Source organism: Apodemus sylvaticus, chromosome 5 (assembly GCF_947179515.1).
Source record: "Apodemus sylvaticus chromosome 5, mApoSyl1.1, whole genome shotgun sequence".
Classification (NCBI taxonomy): Eukaryota; Metazoa; Chordata; class Mammalia; order Rodentia; family Muridae; genus Apodemus; species Apodemus sylvaticus.
Genome location: NC_067476.1, coordinates 16,781,716 through 16,800,687, shown reverse-complemented (window position 1 = coordinate 16,800,687; position 18,972 = coordinate 16,781,716). Strand labels below are relative to the sequence as shown.

The 18,972-nt window shown below is 37.9% G+C and overlaps 1 protein-coding gene across 10 annotated transcripts in view; it reads left to right on the top strand.

The window, feature by feature from the left end:
* Positions 1 to 663: 663 nt before the first annotated feature.
* Rc3h2 (ring finger and CCCH-type domains 2) overlaps positions 664 to 18,972 on the top strand; it is a 56,863-nt gene continuing 38,554 nt past the window's right edge. For 2 of the 10 annotated variants that reach the window (XM_052182378.1, XM_052182379.1), the window contains exons 1-5: positions 664 to 889; positions 4,208 to 4,243; positions 10,385 to 10,681; positions 12,912 to 13,029; positions 16,036 to 16,269. In XM_052182378.1, coding sequence (XP_052038338.1) covers positions 10,451 to 10,681; positions 12,912 to 13,029; positions 16,036 to 16,269 — 583 coding nt within the window. In that variant the 5' untranslated portion in view covers positions 664 to 889; positions 4,208 to 4,243; positions 10,385 to 10,450. Of the gene's footprint in view, positions 890 to 2,614; positions 2,759 to 4,013; positions 4,094 to 4,207; positions 4,244 to 5,384; positions 5,914 to 10,384; positions 10,682 to 12,911; positions 13,030 to 16,035; positions 16,270 to 18,972 lie in introns of those variants that run through there. The other 8 variants (XM_052182373.1, XM_052182375.1, XM_052182370.1 and 5 more) reach the window with 8 other exon arrangements.

Sequence of the window (18,972 nt, the reverse complement as noted above, 5' to 3'; positions counted from 1 at the left end):
AAATACTTTTTAAATATCAGGTATTGTACAGCCTGGCATATAGCAGTTTATAATTGTTTTTCCTCATCCTTATTTCCAGTCTTTCTTCATTTATAAGAACATAGAGGATAATTCCTACCTTACAGGTTGCCATAAGTCCTCTAACAAATATTGAGATATAATTCCAAAACTTGTAAATTTTGATCCTTACCCCCTTTGAGGCATTTGGGATTTTAGATGGGCTTGCCAAACGTTTTCACTTTGGTCCTGGTTTTTGTAAACTGGAGAATTATGTGCTAATCGGGGTAGTATCTCACTACAAGAGAGTAGAGTAGACTGGAACATGCATATCAGGTTCTGCGCTATGGATGATAAATTTTACGTTGGCTCAATCCCGCAAGCCTCCTGGCTCAAGGCTTAGGCGTGCAGGGAGTTTCCCATAAGGCCCTTCGGCTTGCTTAGTCCTCGCATCAGCTCCCACAGTACTCTGGGGTTCCCTTGTCATGTGACGAAGGTGGCTTTTCTTCTTCAGAGGGAAACTGATGCGCAGTTTAGGCAGCGGAGCCACTAAGCTTCCCTTCCACCCCAACTCCCGGGCTTGCGTAATCTCGCGTGAAGTGAACAGTATCTTCTCGCGAGAGCTAAGTCGGGATCCCTCCAGGTCCGCCTCCGTGGTGAGGAGGAGGAGGAGGAGAAGGAGGAGGAGGAGGCGGAGGGAGGGAGGAGGAGGAGGCCCCGTCGCGGCCTTCGCCGCCGCCAACGGGGCTGTCCCTGTAGCTCCCGATGGAGTTTGAGGCCCTGAAACCGCCGCCGAGCTCTGCCCCGGCGAGACGAGGCGCCTCCGTCGCCGAGCCGCGCCGTCGCGGGGCCCCCGGGAGCGGCCCTTAGCGACCCCGCCCGGGCCCCTCAGGTAGGGCGGGGGCGGGCGAGATGCGGCTGGGGCCCTGGCCCCGCTGTCCGGTCCCCAGAGGTGGGGTGGGGAGCTGTCTCTGCCCGGCGGCCTGTGCACGGTGGCCGCCGGTACCCCGAGGGTTGGGAGCCGCGGGCCGCACCTGACACGGCGGCACCCGGGCCCCGAGGAGGCCCCTCGCTTGGTAGGGCTTTCTGATGCGAAGCGAAACGCTCAAATGGCCACCTTCCTCCAGCACCGGCTGAAGGGGCGCCTCTGTCCACTGAGGAGCCCACCCGAGCAGAGCCCGGCTTCCGTCTTTGCTTCCCCCATTTAGGAAGAGGGCTTTCGAAGAGGTCCCGACATCAGGTCCTGTCTTAGCGTTTCTCTTCCAGCCCCCGGCTTCCCGAGACCACAGCGCCGGGATGGAGGCGATCTGAGTGTTGTAAAGAGGGACCCTGGCCAAACAATGCCCAGGGAGGGCTTAACCTCCCTGGAGGGAGATGGTGGACCAGGATGTGACTAGAGCGATGGCATGAAGCACAGCCAGGGAATTCTGCTATAGCTTTCTTTCCCTTTTTCTTTTTCTTTTCCTTGGGGGGAGCCTCATAAGGAGACTCTTCCACCATCTTAGGAGAATGGTAGAAAGCATCTTTGTTTCTAAGAGAAACAGCTGTACTTTTCTGTCTTTAGGAAGGAGATAAGGAGCTGTCATTTCCATCCTTGAAATCACCAGAGTTTGAAGATACTGGCAGACACAGCCCTCACACCAAAATAGTCTAAAGTAATCACAGCCATTAAGTGTTCAAATTCAGTGATTCTTAACCTGTTTAGATTTTTGTTTAAGCTCCACCTCGGTTCTTTTTAATCACACTCTCCTCTTACCTTAGGACCCTAAGGAATTTCTTTTCACCTTGAACCCACTGTAATTAGAGTTGACTTTATATCCCAAATAAAGTATTAGAGTGTTTTACTAATCTTACTGTCATTTTTAGTAATCACGATTTTATTTAAGTTTCAGTAAAAAACTTTCAGTTAACAAGAGAAAGCTAATAATGACACACTAAAGTGGTAGTACTTGACAGAAGGAAAGAAACGAATGTTTAGTTGGTGGGTCTAGTTTATGGTTAAGTTGTACACACAACCTAAGACTTGGAATCATTAAGAATAGTTTGTAGATTCTTGTTTCTACCTTTTATCTGGATAAAAAAGATCACTGTTCTGACATCATCATCCATGTCTTAAATTGTTTACTAACACAGCCAGTTCTTGAAAAACCAGACTCTTTCATCCTATTAAAGGCAATTTTCTAATATTGCGATTGTTTGTTGATTTGGTGATTCATGTTTCCCGCATTTCAGAGTTTGGAAAATTGCTAGAAGGACAAAACGCTTAATATATTTTCTAGTCTTGTGTAGAGAAGACAGGTACCATAATTAAACAGGCTTTTATTCTTTAAAAATCGAATTGAAGTCTAATTCATTAGTGGGGCCTTTGAATTACCCCTGATCAGTTATTGTTGTGTTAGTATGACATGCAAGAAGACATAACGTTCATTCTTGTTCATGTTTTCATTAATTTAGTTTCTGTGTTTATAATTTGCTGCCTTCCAGTTGGCAAAGGCATTATTTTCTACACTCGGGATTTTATATTTAAAACTAGAATCTGTACATTATGTGATGGGTAAAAATGCTATAAATTTGTAACAAGGTTTTTTTTATTTCATTTTTTGTTTTGTTCTTTGAGACAAGATTCCCCTCTACAAGTAGCCCTGACTATCCTGTAACTCACTATGTAGACCAGGCTGACATTGAGCTCACAGAGAATACCTGCTTCTGCCTCATGAACACGGGGACTAAAGGTGTGCACCACCATCCTTGACTTAACAAGGTTGTAATAAATTTGCTTATTTTTGGTTGGACTGGTTTGAAATTTTACTTCCTAGAGATGGAAAAGGGAAGTCTATGGTTAAAAATATAGCTAGTTAGTTGGAAATTAAAAATGACTTGCACCCAGTCTCATGAGTGTTGGTGATTTCATCTCTGAGTTTTCTAATTCCATTTCTAAATCCAATTTCTAAATCCTTTAGTGTGTGACTTTTACCTCAAAATTTATAGTAAAAATCAGATCTTGAGTATTATTTACTATTATTTGTAGTCTAGATTTACCTGTACTACCTCATAGCCTCATGTGACAACTAAGGACTTGAAATGGAGCTAGTATAATTTGGAATGTGTTGTTAAATGCAAAATATATACTACGTTTCAAAGACTTAATGGAAAACTCTATAACACTTTAATATTTAAGTTTTTATATGATTACATGTTAAAATGATATTTTACTTAAGTTATATAAAATATACCACCAAACTTGATTCTGCTATGTTTTTTTTTTCCTTTTTAAAAAAATTTGAAAAGAGAAATTGTTGTATTTGTGTGTGTGTGTGTGTTTTAATGTGTAATCCAGGATGGTCTTGAACTCACAGAAATCCACCCACCTCTGCTTCTTTAGTGCTAGGATAAAAGGCATGTGCCACCACTGCCTGGCAGTTTTTTGATTTTTTTGATTCAGGGTCTCATCCTGACCCATCCTAGGCTGGAACTCTCTCTGTAGCCTAGGCTAATCTTTAGCTTGCCAACTGTCCTCTTTCCCTGAACTTCCTTAGCATTTATAGGAGTCAGTTGCCATGCAACGACACCATATATACATACATACATACGTGTGGAACTCAAAGCTTTTTCAGTGGTATTCTTTTAGAGTCAGAATAATTAGAGTACTAAGAGCTTCAGTAATAAGATAAGATTAGCCACATGGTGGTACAAGCCTTTGGTCCCTGCACTTGGAAGGCAGAGACAGGTGGATCTCTGTGAATTTAAGGCCAGCCTGGTCTACAGATCAAGTTCCAGGACAGCCAGGCTATGTACAAAGAAAGAAGAAAAGAAAGAGAAAGTTATCTAGAGGCAGAATAAGTAATTAAGTTTAGTCTTGAAATATTTCATTTCTAGCCATCACTAAAGAAGCATAACTTTGTTACTTAAAATTGGAATGTTGCCCTATTAGAATTCATTGAAAGTTCTGTCTTACTTTAAACATTGCGTTCACCCCTTATTTTGAGGAGTAAAATTTCATCTCCTCCATTTTATAGATTAAAACAACAGTCGGGAGACAGCTCCTTTTTTTCTCCAAAATTTCTTTTACTTGAGTGCTGAACTGTAGAGTTTGCAGGTAATTTCCATTAGCTTCTGTTACTTGGTTTTTTTTAGGTCAAATCTTACATTGTACTTCTGATGCTTTTAGTATGATTTTAAGTCTAAAGCTATGTTTTGTTTTGTTTTGCAGTACCGGGGATTGAATTTAAAGCTTCACAAACATTAGGCAAGTGTTCTACAGTTGAGCTCCATCCTTGAACAAAGCTAATTACTTTGATATGTTCTATATGGGGAAGTATCAGTGTAGTCTATTATAGTACTTAAATTTAAATAATGATTGCTTAACAGAAAGTGTATACTTTTATAAACAGAATTATAAAATACTATGTTACACTATTATGTTTTACACACAAAGTAATGAAAAAGTCATATACTCTATTCTGACAATGTCATGGTCCTGAACTGACTGTAATATAAGTAAGAGAAAATGAAAGTTTTTAGCTAGTATGCTGTTTATTTTGGTAAAGAAGGTTGTAATTTGCATCTATAAAACAAGTCTGTTACTCTTTGCATATTGTGAATTTGGACTCATATCAAGGAACTATAGCTTGGAGGTCTGAGCCTGTTTAAGATTCTGCCTCTGTTTGAGTGTTTCTCCTCCTGTGCTTTATCTTATGCCTTTTTTAATAGTGAGAATATTTTCTCAGTCTCTGTAGGCATCTAGACTTTTGGGCTTTTTAGTTCATGTTATCTAAACTTGAAACATGTGGGAAGTATATTTTGGGATAAGTGCTGTCTTAGTCAGGGTTTCTAATTCCTGCACAAACATCATGACCAAGAAGCAAGTTGGGGAGGAAAGGGTTTATTCAGCTTACACTTCCACGCTCTTGTTCATCACCAAAGGAAGACAAGATAGGAACTCGAGCAGGTCAGGATACAGGAGCTGATACAGGGGCCATGAAGGGATGTTTCTTACTGACTTGCTTCCCCTGGCTTGCTCAGTCTGCTCTCTTATAGAACCCAAGAACACCGGCCCAAAGGTAGTACCACCCACAAGGGGTCCTCCCCACTTCATCGCTAATTGAGAAAATGCCCCACCGCTGGATCTCATGGAGGCACTTCCCCAACTGAAGTTACTTTCTCTGTGATAACTCTAGCCTGTGTCACACAAAACCAGCCAGTACAATTGACCCCTTGTCAACTTGACACACAAAGATCACTATTAAGGCTTATCCCTTACTTTTTCATTCATTCCCAAGATCTAACTAATTTTAAAAGTCCCTCAGTCTTTACATATTAAAAGTTCAGTCCTTTTATACCCAATATCTTTTAAATCCTTCAATACCCAATACCGTTTAAAAATTCAAATTCCCTTAACTGTGGGCTCCACTAAAATGCTTTCTTACTTCAAGAGGGAAAAATATCAGGGCACAGTCACAATCAAAAGCAAAATCAAACTTCAACCTTCCAATGTCTGGGATTCACTCATGATCTTCAGGGCTCCTCCAAGGGCTTGGGTCGCCTCTCCAGCCCTGCCCTTTGTAGCACTGCCCTTGTCTTCTAGGCTCCAGCTGCCTGTATTCCACTGCTGCTGCTGTTCTTGGTGGTCATCTCATGGTACTGGCATCTCCAAAACACTGCTGTCTTCCACTGTAACTAGGCTTCACCAACAGCCTCTCATAGGCTCTCTTCATGGTGACAAGCCTCAACTCCTTTGCAAGACCCCTTCAGTCCTGGGCCATCATCAATTGCAACTGAGGTAGCACCTTCACCAATGGCCTTCCACAGTCTCTCATAGTGCCAAGCCTCAGCTGCTCTTCATGACCCCTTCATGTCTTCAAATCCAGCACCACCTGGGTGACTCTCACACATTACCAAGTCCAGCCACAGCACGAGGTACAACCTTAGCTATCTCTGGAACACAGCCTCTTTTTGCTCTCAGAAAACACTTCCCAGAAGGTTTCACCTCAATGATGCTGGTCTCTTCTTAACCACCACTAATTTCTTAGCTCCAACTAACCAGCATCAATAGTCCCAATAATGCAAAGGTTTTACTTTAGTAGTTCTGGTATTTTGTTAATCATTGCTGATTCTTTAGCCTCAGCTAACCAAAACCACATAATCTTCATACTCAAAATAGCCATGGCCCTGATAAGAGTCTTCAATCTTCCCTCTGAAATTTCACAAGCCAGGCTTCCATCTTCTGCACTGTTTTCAACATTGTCTTCCAATCTCCTACACAACTTCCCACAGAGCTCTTAACACCGAATGGATCTTCTAGCCCAAAGTTCCAAAGTCCTTCCACAGGCCTCCCCAAAACATGGTCAGGTTGTCACAGGAAGACCCCACTATGCTGGTACTAAATTGCCTTAGGGTTTCTGTTCTGCACAAACTTCATGACCAAGAAGCAAATTGGGGAGGAAAGGGTTTATTCAGCTTATACTTCCTTCCACACTGCTATTCATCACCAAAGGAGGTCAGGATACAGGAGCTGATGCAGAGGCCATGGAGGGATGTTTCTTACTGGCTTGCTTTCTTATAGAACCCAAGACTACCAGCCCAGAGATGGTACCACCCACAAGGGGCCCTCCCCACTTGATCACTAATTGAGAAAATGTCCCACAGCTGGATCTCATGGAAGCACTTCCCCAGTTGAAGTTTCTTTCTCTGTGATAACTCCAGCATGTGTCAAGTTGACACACAAAACATCCAGTAAAGAGCTTTGCTAATCACTATAAATGTTAGCAGCAATTAGGATGTCATATCCATTGAATCAAATAAGTCATTATTAAAATATATCACTCTAAGCCTAAAAGTTCTATAAATTAATATACTGAGCTCTCCATTGTTTACTTATATGCTTTTAAAACTATAAAAATAGTAAGAGGCTGGGCATATTAAAAAGAACATAGGAGGCTGTGTGGTAGTGGTGCATTCCTTTTAGCCCCAGTACTCAAGAAGCAGAGGCAGGAGTATTTCTTGAGTGCAAGGCCAGCCTAGTCTCCAGCAGAGCTCCAGGACAGACAGCTGTTATAAAGAAACTGTTTCAAAAAAATCAATTTTGGGTAATTGTAAAAGTATTTAGATAAGCCTAAGAAGTACCTTTTAAATAAGAGAGTTGAACTCCTATGTCACTAATAAAATATTTTAATGGTTATACATGTTTCTGTTTTGGATAAAATGTTCATTTTTTTATTTGCTTAACTTAGAATTTATTGATCATAATACTAAAGGAAAACATCTTTAGGAATCAAATCATATCTTATAAGGAATGTTTAGTAAGTTTACTATCAGAATTTGTGATATAGCAGGAATATAAAATTGACAGTGTGGTCAGTTTCATTTAAAGCTGTTTTTTACATTTTACAGGCATTTATTTAGTTTCTAATATGAATTAGTATTAAAAGCTCTTATCTATATAAGTATATGTTTATGTGTGTATATATGTATACATTGTATATATTAAAGAGTGTTCAGTGCATCTGGAGCACTGTCCCAATGGTCTTGGAGAACTAAGGAAAAGAGTGTTAGTTCTTGCTGTTGCCAAGCAGTTTGTGATACCCTAACTCAATAGAGTCACTGTTTGTACACAAAATGTCTGTTTAGCAAAATACCAGGTTATGTTACTAATTTGGAGTTCCAGTTATAGATTTAAATGAAATTCATCCTTTGCCTGGATTTATAATTCTGTAGTTAGAAAGTAGAACATCAAATATGTTAGTTTCAAAAAGCATTTGCTTACCTGCTTATCGTTGATCTCTACAATCAGTAGTAGACTGGTTTTAGATTGGTGGCTCTAATCAGATTGAGGATAAAGTGTCACAATAATTTATAACTTGAAAAATTTGAGTTGCTTAGAAGTAAATATATTTATATTAATATATAGTTTTTTCATTAGAGCTGTTTAGTGAAGATAGGTACATTTTGTATGGGATGCTTTTTTGCATAATAAGACCTATTTCAAGTTTACCAAGTAAATTCGAAAATCTTTTTTTATTTTAATTTTTTAAAATGTTTTTACTTTTTAATTTTTTAAGACAGGTTTTCTCTGTATCCCTGACTGTCTTGGAACTTGCTCTTGTTCAAGGGTGGCCCTGAACTCACAGAAATTCCCTGTCTCTGCCTCTGAGTACTGAGATTAAAGACATGTGCCACTGCTGCCTGGCTAAAAAAAAATTCTTTTTTAAAAATAACTAAAACACTGTAAAGGCCACTAGAGTTTTCGTTTGTCTCTTGGGGTTCTGGGGAGTGCTTGCTGTTACATGTTTCTCTCCCCCGATGCTGACTACTCTAAGTATCTAGCTTTCTGTATATCTAATGTATTTTGTAAACTTTTGTATTAAATAAAGTATTTGGTGGTTTAATTACCCTAAATACCCATATTTGATGTTTACCTGATTGCCTTTGTCAGACTAACCTAAGTTTTGAATTGGAAAATATTGAGGATGTGTGAGTTATAAGTAGTGTAGTTTCCATTCTGACTCTTGCTAGGCAGTGGTGGCGCACACCTTTAATCCTTGTGCTTGGAACACAGAGGCAGGTAGATCTCTGAGTTCAAGGCCAGCCTGGTCTACAGAATGAGTTCCAGAAAAGCAAGGGCTACACAAAGAAACCCTGTCTCAGAAACAAACAAAAACCAAACCAAACTAAAACAAAACAAAACAAAAAAAAAAAAAAAAAGAAAAGAAAAGGAAAAAGAAACAAAGTGGAACAAAACCCCCAGAAGTAGATTGTGACTCTTGCTTTGCTAAATGTTGTACAATTACTAAACAAACAAGAAGATATGTAAGATGATTCTCTCATAGTTATTTTTCTGTGTTTGTACTATAATCAGTGAGAAGATGAACATTTTATATTTTGCTTCTTTTCTCCTTAGAACTATTCCAAGAGAATAATATTTTATTTTTCTAAGTCAACTCTAATGGGCCTGACAAATTTTAGAAACACAGACACATATTTTTGTGTAAAGTATTGTTATGAACTATGACAAAAAATTTTAGAAATTTTTTTTGTTTTTGTTTTTCATCTTATTTTGAGGGGGGGGGTGAGTTGCATGTAGCCATGTGCACGTTAATAGACAGCTTGTGAAAGTTTGTTCTCCTCTCTTTCCACAATGTCGGTCCCAGGGATGGAACTTGGGCTGCCAAGCTTAGCCATACATGTTTTTACCTGTTGAGCCGTTGTACTGGCCATAGACAATATTTTTTTGCTTTTGTCATTATTATTTATTTTTTCAGTTATAGATAACATCTCTGTCATCACATTCCTTCTAGATTTTCAGTAACTCACTAAGTTGAGGCACATCCTAATGTATCATAGAATTCCCTTTTCAGATGCCAAGGTGACATTTCACAATGAATTAGTACATTGTTTTGATGATTGTGGTGCTAGGAATTAAATCAGGGTCTCCTGCCTTCTAAGCAGACTGTGACAGAGCTATATCTCCATTCCCTACATAATTATTTTGATCAATAGTTCCTGAAGCTTAGTAGCTATTAAGCCATATTAATATATTTTGAAGTAGTAGTTATCCAGTGAAAACATTTCAAACTTAAAATAGTCCAGTAGTTTGTGTTCTTTGATCTCTCTCTCTCTCTCTCTTTCTCTCTCTCTCTCTCTTCCTTTTCTTTCTTCTTTCTTTCCTTCCTTTCTTTCTTTCTTTCTTTCTTTCTTTCTTTCTTTCTTTCTTTCTTTCTTTCTTTCTTTCTTTCTTTCTCATTTTTTGTATTTGTTTGCTTGCTTACTTTTTTTAGTTTTTTTAAGACAGGGTTTCACTGTCCTGGAACTCATTCTGTAGACATACTAACCTGAAACTGACAAAGATTCATTTACCTCTGCCTCTTAATTGCTGGAATTAAAACCATGTGCACCACCACCACCAAGCATAGCTCGTGTTCTTAAGTAGAGAATAGGAGGTGTGGGGTGGGGGTGAAGGGGTGAGATAGTAAAGATGTTTACTGCCGAGCCAGATGATGTGTGATCCCACATGGTGGAAGGAGAGAACTGACTAGCATGCACACATTGCACACATGGGCCAACATACATAATCATACACACACTCATACAAAGTAAAAACATTAAACATAAAAAAATAGAAAGTATTAGACATTAAGAAAAATACACAGAAGTTTTGATTACTATTGTATCAACAACCAGTAGAATTTAGTTGAAAGAAAGAGTATTAATAAATTGTCTCTTGGTAAATTTGCAAAATGTAATTCAACTTATAGTTTTGTTGTTTATTGTTATAAAGACATCTAAATCCTATATTTAGAAATGTTTTAGATTCTGTAGTGGTGGTTGATTTTAACAGTTAAGTGAATGACTAAGAAATATATTGTTAATTTTTGCTTTTGTTCATTTGCAGCTTCAAAAACACTACACAGCAAAATAATGATCTGCTAGACTGCTAACCCGAGCATCAGCTTCCACAATGCCTGTGCAGGCAGCTCAGTGGACAGAGTTTCTGTCCTGTCCAATCTGCTACAATGAATTTGATGAGAATGTGCACAAACCCATCAGTTTAGGTTGTTCACACACTGTTTGCAAGACCTGCTTGAATAAACTTCACCGAAAAGCGTGTCCTTTTGACCAGACTGCCATAAACACAGACATTGATGTGCTCCCTGTCAACTTTGCACTTCTTCAGTTAGTTGGAGCCCAGGTAAATGTCCTGCATTGTACTGGTTTATTATATCAGTTGTCAAACTTAGTTCATTAGTTGGTACAAATTATGTTGAATGGCAGTTGAAACCTAAAAGGTTGTGTTCACTATTTGTGATGTGTTCCTACACAGATTTTTCTTACTCCTATAAATTCTTAAGCAAAATAATGAATCCCATTACAGTTATATATTTCTTTGTTCTGGCTTGAGTACCAAAGCCAGAATTTAGGTATATAATTGTGTGAATATATCAGTACTTATTTGTTAAGTGATGAAAAGAAATAAAATCAGTTTTAAATAGAAAAAAAAACTTAACTAAAGCCCTCAGATGGAGATTTTGTTGGTCTTATTTGTAGCTTCAGTTGGTTGATCTTATTATCAAGTAACAAATTATATACAACATCTTATGCCCTTACATGTTGTGCAATGATTATTCTATTTTATTGAATCATAGCAAGAACCTAGATTTGATAAACAACTTTTATTTGATGAGGGTCTGTTCTGTAATATTCTAGATGTTATTTCTGCTTCTTACCTTAGCTCTTTAGGTACCTTTTACCCGTACTTACAGATGAGGAGAAGATGGAACTTTATACATGGCATAATGAATATTCAAGTAAGAAAGAAGTAGCCTAGCCTGGTGGCTTAGACTCTTAGCACTTGAGACAGGAAGATAGATTCAGTGCTAAGGAAACTGCCTCAAAACTCAAGTGAAAGATATAACATCTATAGAAAATAAGGGGAAAAAATCCCAAAACTAACTAAAGCAAGGAGTTTACAGCTTTATAAGAAAATTTTCTGGCTTATTTTGTAAATTTAATAATTCACTGTGTTCATTTCTTTAATATCTTGATAGGTGAAATTGTAGTTTTAATGCTCACAATCTATTTTCACTGTTTTAGATTCTCAGCAGTAATTCTGTAATTAGTAGGGTCATGGTTTGATTGGAATCATAGTTTTTCTAATGGATCATAAAATAATGCTATGTCTTGTCAATGTCACACTTTAAAATTCAATAAAATACTTACTTTTTTGCAACAGTGCTAGTTACGCCCAATGTGGGTGCTAGGAACTGTACCTGCAGCATCTGGGAGAGCAGCAGGGCTCTTATCCACCAAGCTATCTCTAGTCCTCTCCATAGTTCTCAAATCATTTACAGTTGCATTGTATTTTCGTTGATCACCTTCAAACACAGTGTTTGTTTGTTTATTGACTTGTCTCTTATCTCTATAGAATTTAAACTCTTTGAAACAAGACATTTTTCCTTTGGATTATTGATGGATCCATAGTATAGACACATGAGAAATGTTCTATAAATGTCAGTGTTCGTGGGATTGAATTGAACTTTCATAATAACGTTATAAAACATGTAGAGCTATTTTTATTTTGCATATGTGGAATTTGATACCAATTAAATAATTTTTTCAAGGTCAAATTTACCCACATTTTTTATCTTATATTTTTCCTTCTTCTGGTTGTAGAGGTCAAACTGAGGGCCCTCACTTCTGCTAGGTGGGAATTCTCATCATTGAGTCACATCTCTGGTACTTATAGTCTATCAAGGGAGTATAGATCACAAATTATAAATTTAATAGGTAAATCATGTAGAAGCAGTGCTAAATGGTATGTGGTAGAGGCAGACTCCCTGACTCATTCTTAATTTTGTTTTGAAATACTTTTAGACTTACAAAGAAGTTGAAATAAAGTAGTACTCAGAACACTTGTATAACGTTCTACAACTTCCCCTTATATTAGCATCTTTTGAAAAATTTTAATTTTATGTTTTGTTTCTGTGTGTGCATATGTACATCTAAGTACTGTACCCGCAAATGCCAAAGATCCTTTGGAGCTGGATTTGCAGGTGGCTGTGAGCTGCCCACTGTGGTTGCTGGGAATTGAGCTTGCATCCTCCGGACAAGTAATGCATGCTCTTAACCTCTAAGCCAACTTCTCCAGCCACCTCATATTAATATCTTTCATAATTATGACATAGTAAAGACCTCTAAAAAATTAGCACTTATAAAATACTGTTAACTTTTCAGTTTTAAGTTGACTTGTGGCTTTAACGTAGTATCTCTGTATTACAATTTTAAGATTATTAGTGGGGAACTGGGAAAGGGAAAATCATTTGGAATGTAAACAAAGAATATAGGAAAAAAAAGATTATTAGCAGATTTATAAGGAGAAGTTGCATGAGGTGAATGAATGAATCTTTGCATTTTTTTTGTAGGTACCAGATCATCAATCAATAAAGTTAAGTAATCTAGGTGAGAATAAACACTATGAAGTGGCAAAAAAATGTGTAGAGGATTTGGCACTCTACTTAAAACCACTTAGTGGAGGTAAAGGTAAGTTCATAAGAAATGTTTGTATTAATACAGAGGGGGACACTCTCAGCCAGCCATTGAACCGAGCACAGGGTCCCCAATGGAGGAGCTAGAGAAAGGACTCAAGGAGCTGAAGGGGTTTGCAGCCCCATAGGAGGGACAACAATATGAGCCACCCAGTACCCTTAGAGCTTACAGGGACAAAACTATCAGCCAAAGAGTACACATTGAGGGACCCATGACCCCAGCTGCATATGTAGCAGAGGATGGCTGTATCGGACTTTAGAGGGAAGAGAGGCCCTTGGCCCTGAGAAGGCTCAATGCCCCAGTGTAGGGGAATGCCAGGACAGGAAAGTGGGAATGGGTAGATTGGTGAGCAGGGGGAGCGGGTGTGTGTTAGGGGGTTATGGGTGGCCAGGAACCAGGAAAGGGGATGACTTTTGCAATGTAAATAAAGAATATATCTAATAAAACAAAAAGAACTGCTTGTATTGCTGTGGAGGACCTGATCAGGTGTTAAATATTGAGCTCTTAACAGTTGCTTAAGTTACTGCCTGTCATTGAGTCCACAGTCTATTGGACTGATATACAATAAATTATGTTAATTGCTTTGACAAAAGCAGAATTGTAGTTTATCACTGTTTTTCTGGTTAGCTAGCTATTCCTTGTAATAGGTTTTGAATGAGTCACGTATTTATTTCATGCGGAAAATACATCCTTTACCCTATTTCAGTAAAAGGAAAAACTATAATAAACAGTATGATGAATTAGGTTATATAGTATAAATAATAATTAATATAAAAAATACATAGTGTTTAGAATATCAGAGTGAAAGGATAATGACCCTTAAATGTCTGTAAATTTTAAGGTCTAATGAAGTCCTCGTTTAGAGTGTGGCTTTTGAAATTGAATTGAGGTAAAGAGGTGAAATAGGTACCCATGTAGTTCCTGGAAACATGTTTTCTAGGCAGAAGGAATAGCCATCCAGGGTATTGTCCCCATGGCAAGAGAAGAGTGTCACAAGAAATGTTGAGGTGAAATATAGTGAGACAAGGTGATATACCAACTTTCAGAGCATTTGAAGACTCAAGCTTTTGCTCTGAGTAAAGCTGTGAAGTGATTTTGAACAGAGTGATGGCATATTTGACTGACGTTAAAAGGATCGCTTCGTTCTTGAGACTGTAGAAGGACGAAAGTAAAAGCCAAAAGTTAAGATACACTTGAGGTAAAGTTAGTAAAAGTGGAGCTTGATACCAAGTTTGGATACATTTTGAAGGTCAGGCAAGAATGTTTTCCCAAGAATATTTCCTGGATTTGGAGTTTGGGAGGCAGAATAGAAAGGGCAGGTGTAATTCCTGAATTTGTCGCTTGAGCTCTTGCAAAGAGGCTTGCCTTAGCTTTTGGGTGAAATCAGGTTTGCAGGAGCTCAAGTCAGTTTTGGTTATAGTAAATTTGAGATGTTTAAGATTCACCTAGAGCAGTTAACCTTCCTAACACTGTGACCTTTTAACACAGTTTCTCACATTGTGGTAACCTCCAGCTACAAAATTATTTTTTGTGCTACTTCATAACTGTAATTTTGCTACTGTTATGAATCATAATGTAAACATCTAATATTCAGGATATCTGAGATGTGACCCCTATGAGAACGGGTTGTTTGACTCCCAAAGTGATTATGACCCACGGAACCACTGAGTTAGATGGTACTGAATAGCCACTGGATATATGAGTTTTGAAGTAAGCATGAGGTGCATATTCTGTGTATTTCGGGATTATTGTGATGTGAACTTTTTTAGAGCAATGAGACTGGATGAGATCATCTAAATAATTAGAAAGTCTCTTTAAGCAGGTAGATCAGGGTAAGGGTTACAAACTGCTGTCAAAGGATGCTAGTTGGAAGAAAACTAAGAAAATGGAATGTTTGGGAAACCAAAATAAAGTGCTTTAAAGAGTTGCATTGAAAGTTACTGGAAAGTCAAAGTAAGGGTTGAGGATTAACTGTGGATTTAGTAAAGTGCATGCAACTGTCTTGAGTTATTTGGAGTAAGAGGTAGTGTGGCAAAACTTTAGTTGGAATAGGTTTTCCAGATTGTAAAGCAAGAGGTTGGAAATAGTATATATAGAAAATGTACAAAATAGCCAGGCTGAAAGCAGCCTGGGTTACATAGCATGTTTTGAGACCAGTCTAGGCTATGTCTTCAAAAAAGGGAACAGTGAGAGAGAAAGGCCAATAATAGAAGAGTTACGTACAAGGAAGTAAAGAAATAAGACAACTAGTAAAGGGAAAAGGATACTTTAAAAAATCTATTTCCATTTTTAAGACAGGTGAAATGGTGGCATACTTGTTCTTATGTCATTTTCTGGAGGAAATGATTAGGGGTGTGGGGGTATATGATATAGAGGAGTGGAGGATTTTTGAGCAGTGCCTTGAGTAGGTTCAAAGGAAGGGAACTAACATATTTCTTCTGTGCAATTTTCATTTTAAAAATAACTATTATTCTTACTATTAAAGGTTAAAATTTGTATTCACCTGTCTGTAAATTTATCTCCAGTTCCTTATTAAAGACAGAGTAAAGTAAATCCCAATATAAATTTGGACAGATTCAGCCTATAGAACAAGGCACTGACATAAAATCTGAAGCATCTAAGAATTAGGTTCTTTATTATGACAGAATGATAATACACAAGGTCAGAATATTCATTTACAATATTAAATTATCGGGCCGGAGAGATGGCTCAGTGGTTAAGAGCACTTACAGAGGTCCTGAGTTCAATTCCCAGCAACCTCATGGTGGCTCACAACCATCTGTAACTTGATCTGATGCCCTCCTTTGGTGTGTCTGAAGACATCTACAGTGTAAATAAATAAACAGACAAACAAACCAGATCTTTACAAAAATTATAAAAATAAATAAAATTATCAGGTAAGGGATTCATAAAGAACTATTATTTAATAATTCAATACAGTTGATGCAAATTGTCTTAATTTTAATTGAAAATGTTGTTTCTTGTCTCCATTTGTTAAAGGTGTAGCTAGTTTGAACCAGAGTGCCCTGAGCCGTCCAATGCAAAGGAAACTAGTTACACTTGTAAACTGTCAACTGGTGGAGGAAGAAGGTCGTGTCAGAGCTATGCGAGCGGCCCGTTCACTAGGAGAAAGAACTGTGACAGAACTGATACTACAGCACCAGAATCCTCAGCAGCTGTCTGCCAACCTGTGGGCTGCTGTCAGGGCTCGAGGATGCCAGTTTCTAGGGCCAGGTAAAATAGATCACTATTTTAGTGTTTGTATTGGCTATCAGACTTTAAGGATGCCAGTTTTTAGGACCAAGTAAGAATCCTATGTATCCTGGCATAGTATAGTTGATCCTGACTATCATAGTATCTCCTGACATAGAATCAGTCTGTTCTTACGGCCAGTGCTTTGGAAGAAATTTCTCATTTAGTCCTCAGGCATCAGTGAGATAAAGGGCTCATCTCCAATTTGCAAATTATTAAACTGATCTAAGAAGGAGCCTACAACTGCACATGTAGTATGTCAAGGAGCACAAAGTACTGGGGGGAGGGTGCATGGTAGAAATAATAAACTTTTGATTGATTGTTAATATTTGGAAAACATAAAAAATATTAAACCAGCAAGAAATTTCCTTATGATCAATGCTGTGTATGTCCTGTTTTAAACAGTCTGTATACCAAGTTATGAAGTGCTTTGTTTTTTGGGGATCTGTTATCTCTTGGTTTAGAACTGTAATTTGGGTAGAATTTGTAGAAGAAACAAATTTTGTTTGGATGGTTTTGGGTTGTTTTTTTCTTTTAATAGTCTCCTATGTAGATAAGACTGGCCTAGAGAACTGTGAATAGTACAGGCTGGCCTCCAACATTGTAGTACTTCTGCCTCAGCTAGAATTACACCTAGCTAGGAAACATTTTTCTTTAAAGATTTATTTTTATTTATTTGTCTGTCAAGTGTATGCCATATATATATAGAGGTACTCAAGGAGACTGGAGGAATTATGGAAAATTGTGAACTGACTGTGTGCTCAGAACTAAACTCTGACTATCATAGAAAAGTAGCAAGTGTTCTTAACCACTGAGCCAGCTCTTTAGCTCTTAGGAAACTTGTTTTATTTTGTTTTTGTTCTTTTTGGGACAGAGTATTAGGAAATACTTTTAAAAAAAAACATTGAGGCAACTGGACTGTAATGTGGCCAAAGAATTACATCTTTTTTAATTATCTTTGAAAACTTAAACCAAGTATAAGCAAATGTTTTTGAGACAATGGGAAAAATAAAATGGGAACTGGATATTAGATTTAACAAAAGTAATACATTACTTTTGTTAAAGTATTTCCTTAATGTGATAATGATTTTACGTTAAAAATTTAAAAAGCATCACCTGTTAAAAGTACTGAAATATTTAAGGGTAAAGTAATATGTTGTCTGGGACTTATATTAAAACATAACAGGTAAGATAAACTAGAAAATTGAAAAAGTAGACAAATCTTTCTGAAAGCAGCTACAGTAGTAAGAGTTATATATTTGTAGAAGCACTAAATACCAATATTTCTTACTGTACTTCAGAGAGACAAAAACCTGATTCTGAATTGTATCACAAACGTCTCTAAATAAGACAGATAGAAAACAAGCCAATCTAGTTGTAGCTCTTAGACCTCCTGATGCTGGAACCCTTAAATACAGCTCATCATGTGTGGTGACACCTAACAATAGCATTACTTCATTTTATTAAAATTAATAAAATTCAATTCATAAAAATTACTATAATTCATAGAATTACTATAATTCTGCTACTGTTATGAATGTAATATAAATATCTGATAAACAGGATACTTGGAAAGCGATACTTAATGGGTCATAACCCACACAAGTTGAGAACTGCTGCTAGAGAAGATACTGAAAGTCTTTACTTAGTATGGAAATGTAATCAAAACCAGCAAGGGGCTGCAGGGTGGAGGTCTGTGGTAATTCTTTTTTTTTTTTTTTTTTTTTTCTTTTCTTTAGATGTTTTGGGACAGGGTTTTTTTCTGTAGCCTTGGCTGTCCTGGAACTTGCTCTATAAACGAGGCCACCCTCGAACTTACAGAGATCTGCATGCCTCTGCCTCCCAAGTGTTAGACTTCAAGGCATGCGCCACCACCAGTTGGCAGCTCTATGGTAATTTTTTTTTTTGTTTTTGTTTTTGGATTTGGTTTTGTTTTTTTTTGTTTTTGGTTTTTTGAGACAGGGTTTCTCGGTGTAGCCCTGGCTTTTCTGGAACTCACTCTGTAGACTAGGCTGGCTTCGAACTCAGAAATCTACCTGCCTCTGCCTCCCAAGTGCTGGGATTAAAGGTGTGTGCCACCACTGTGTGGCTCTGTGGTAATTATTACCTAGCATGTTGCTAAGCCATGACTGAGCTTACCCTGCAACACACACACACACACACACATACACACACACACACACACACACACACACACACACACAGACTCACAAAAATAATGAACCATAAGATACTACTTTGTACATGTTTGATTTGTTGTGATTAAAATGAAAAGTCTACCTGAAAAGTTAGTAATGATGTGGGAAAATATGACAGAGAATGTTCCTTTCCTGTACAGAAAAGATTTTGGCAATCTTTCTAAAATTAAACATGACTGGTCCTTCTGATACTTGGACACAAGTATTTATAGCAATAATATTTACAATAGTTGAAAGGTAGGCATAAGCTGGTCATGATCATGCATACATGTAATCTTAGTTCTTGGGAGAATCAAGTAGGGAGATGATTTCGAGGCCAGCCTGGGATACATTTCAAGACTTTGTCTCAAAGGCCCTCACTGTTGATTTCACTAATGTGCCACCATGCTTGGTCTTAGTGTTCTTTTCTTCTTTTCCCTTCTCTTCTCCCCTCTCCTCCCCTCCCCTCCCTTCCCCTCCCCTCCCCTCCCCTCTCTCTTTTACATCC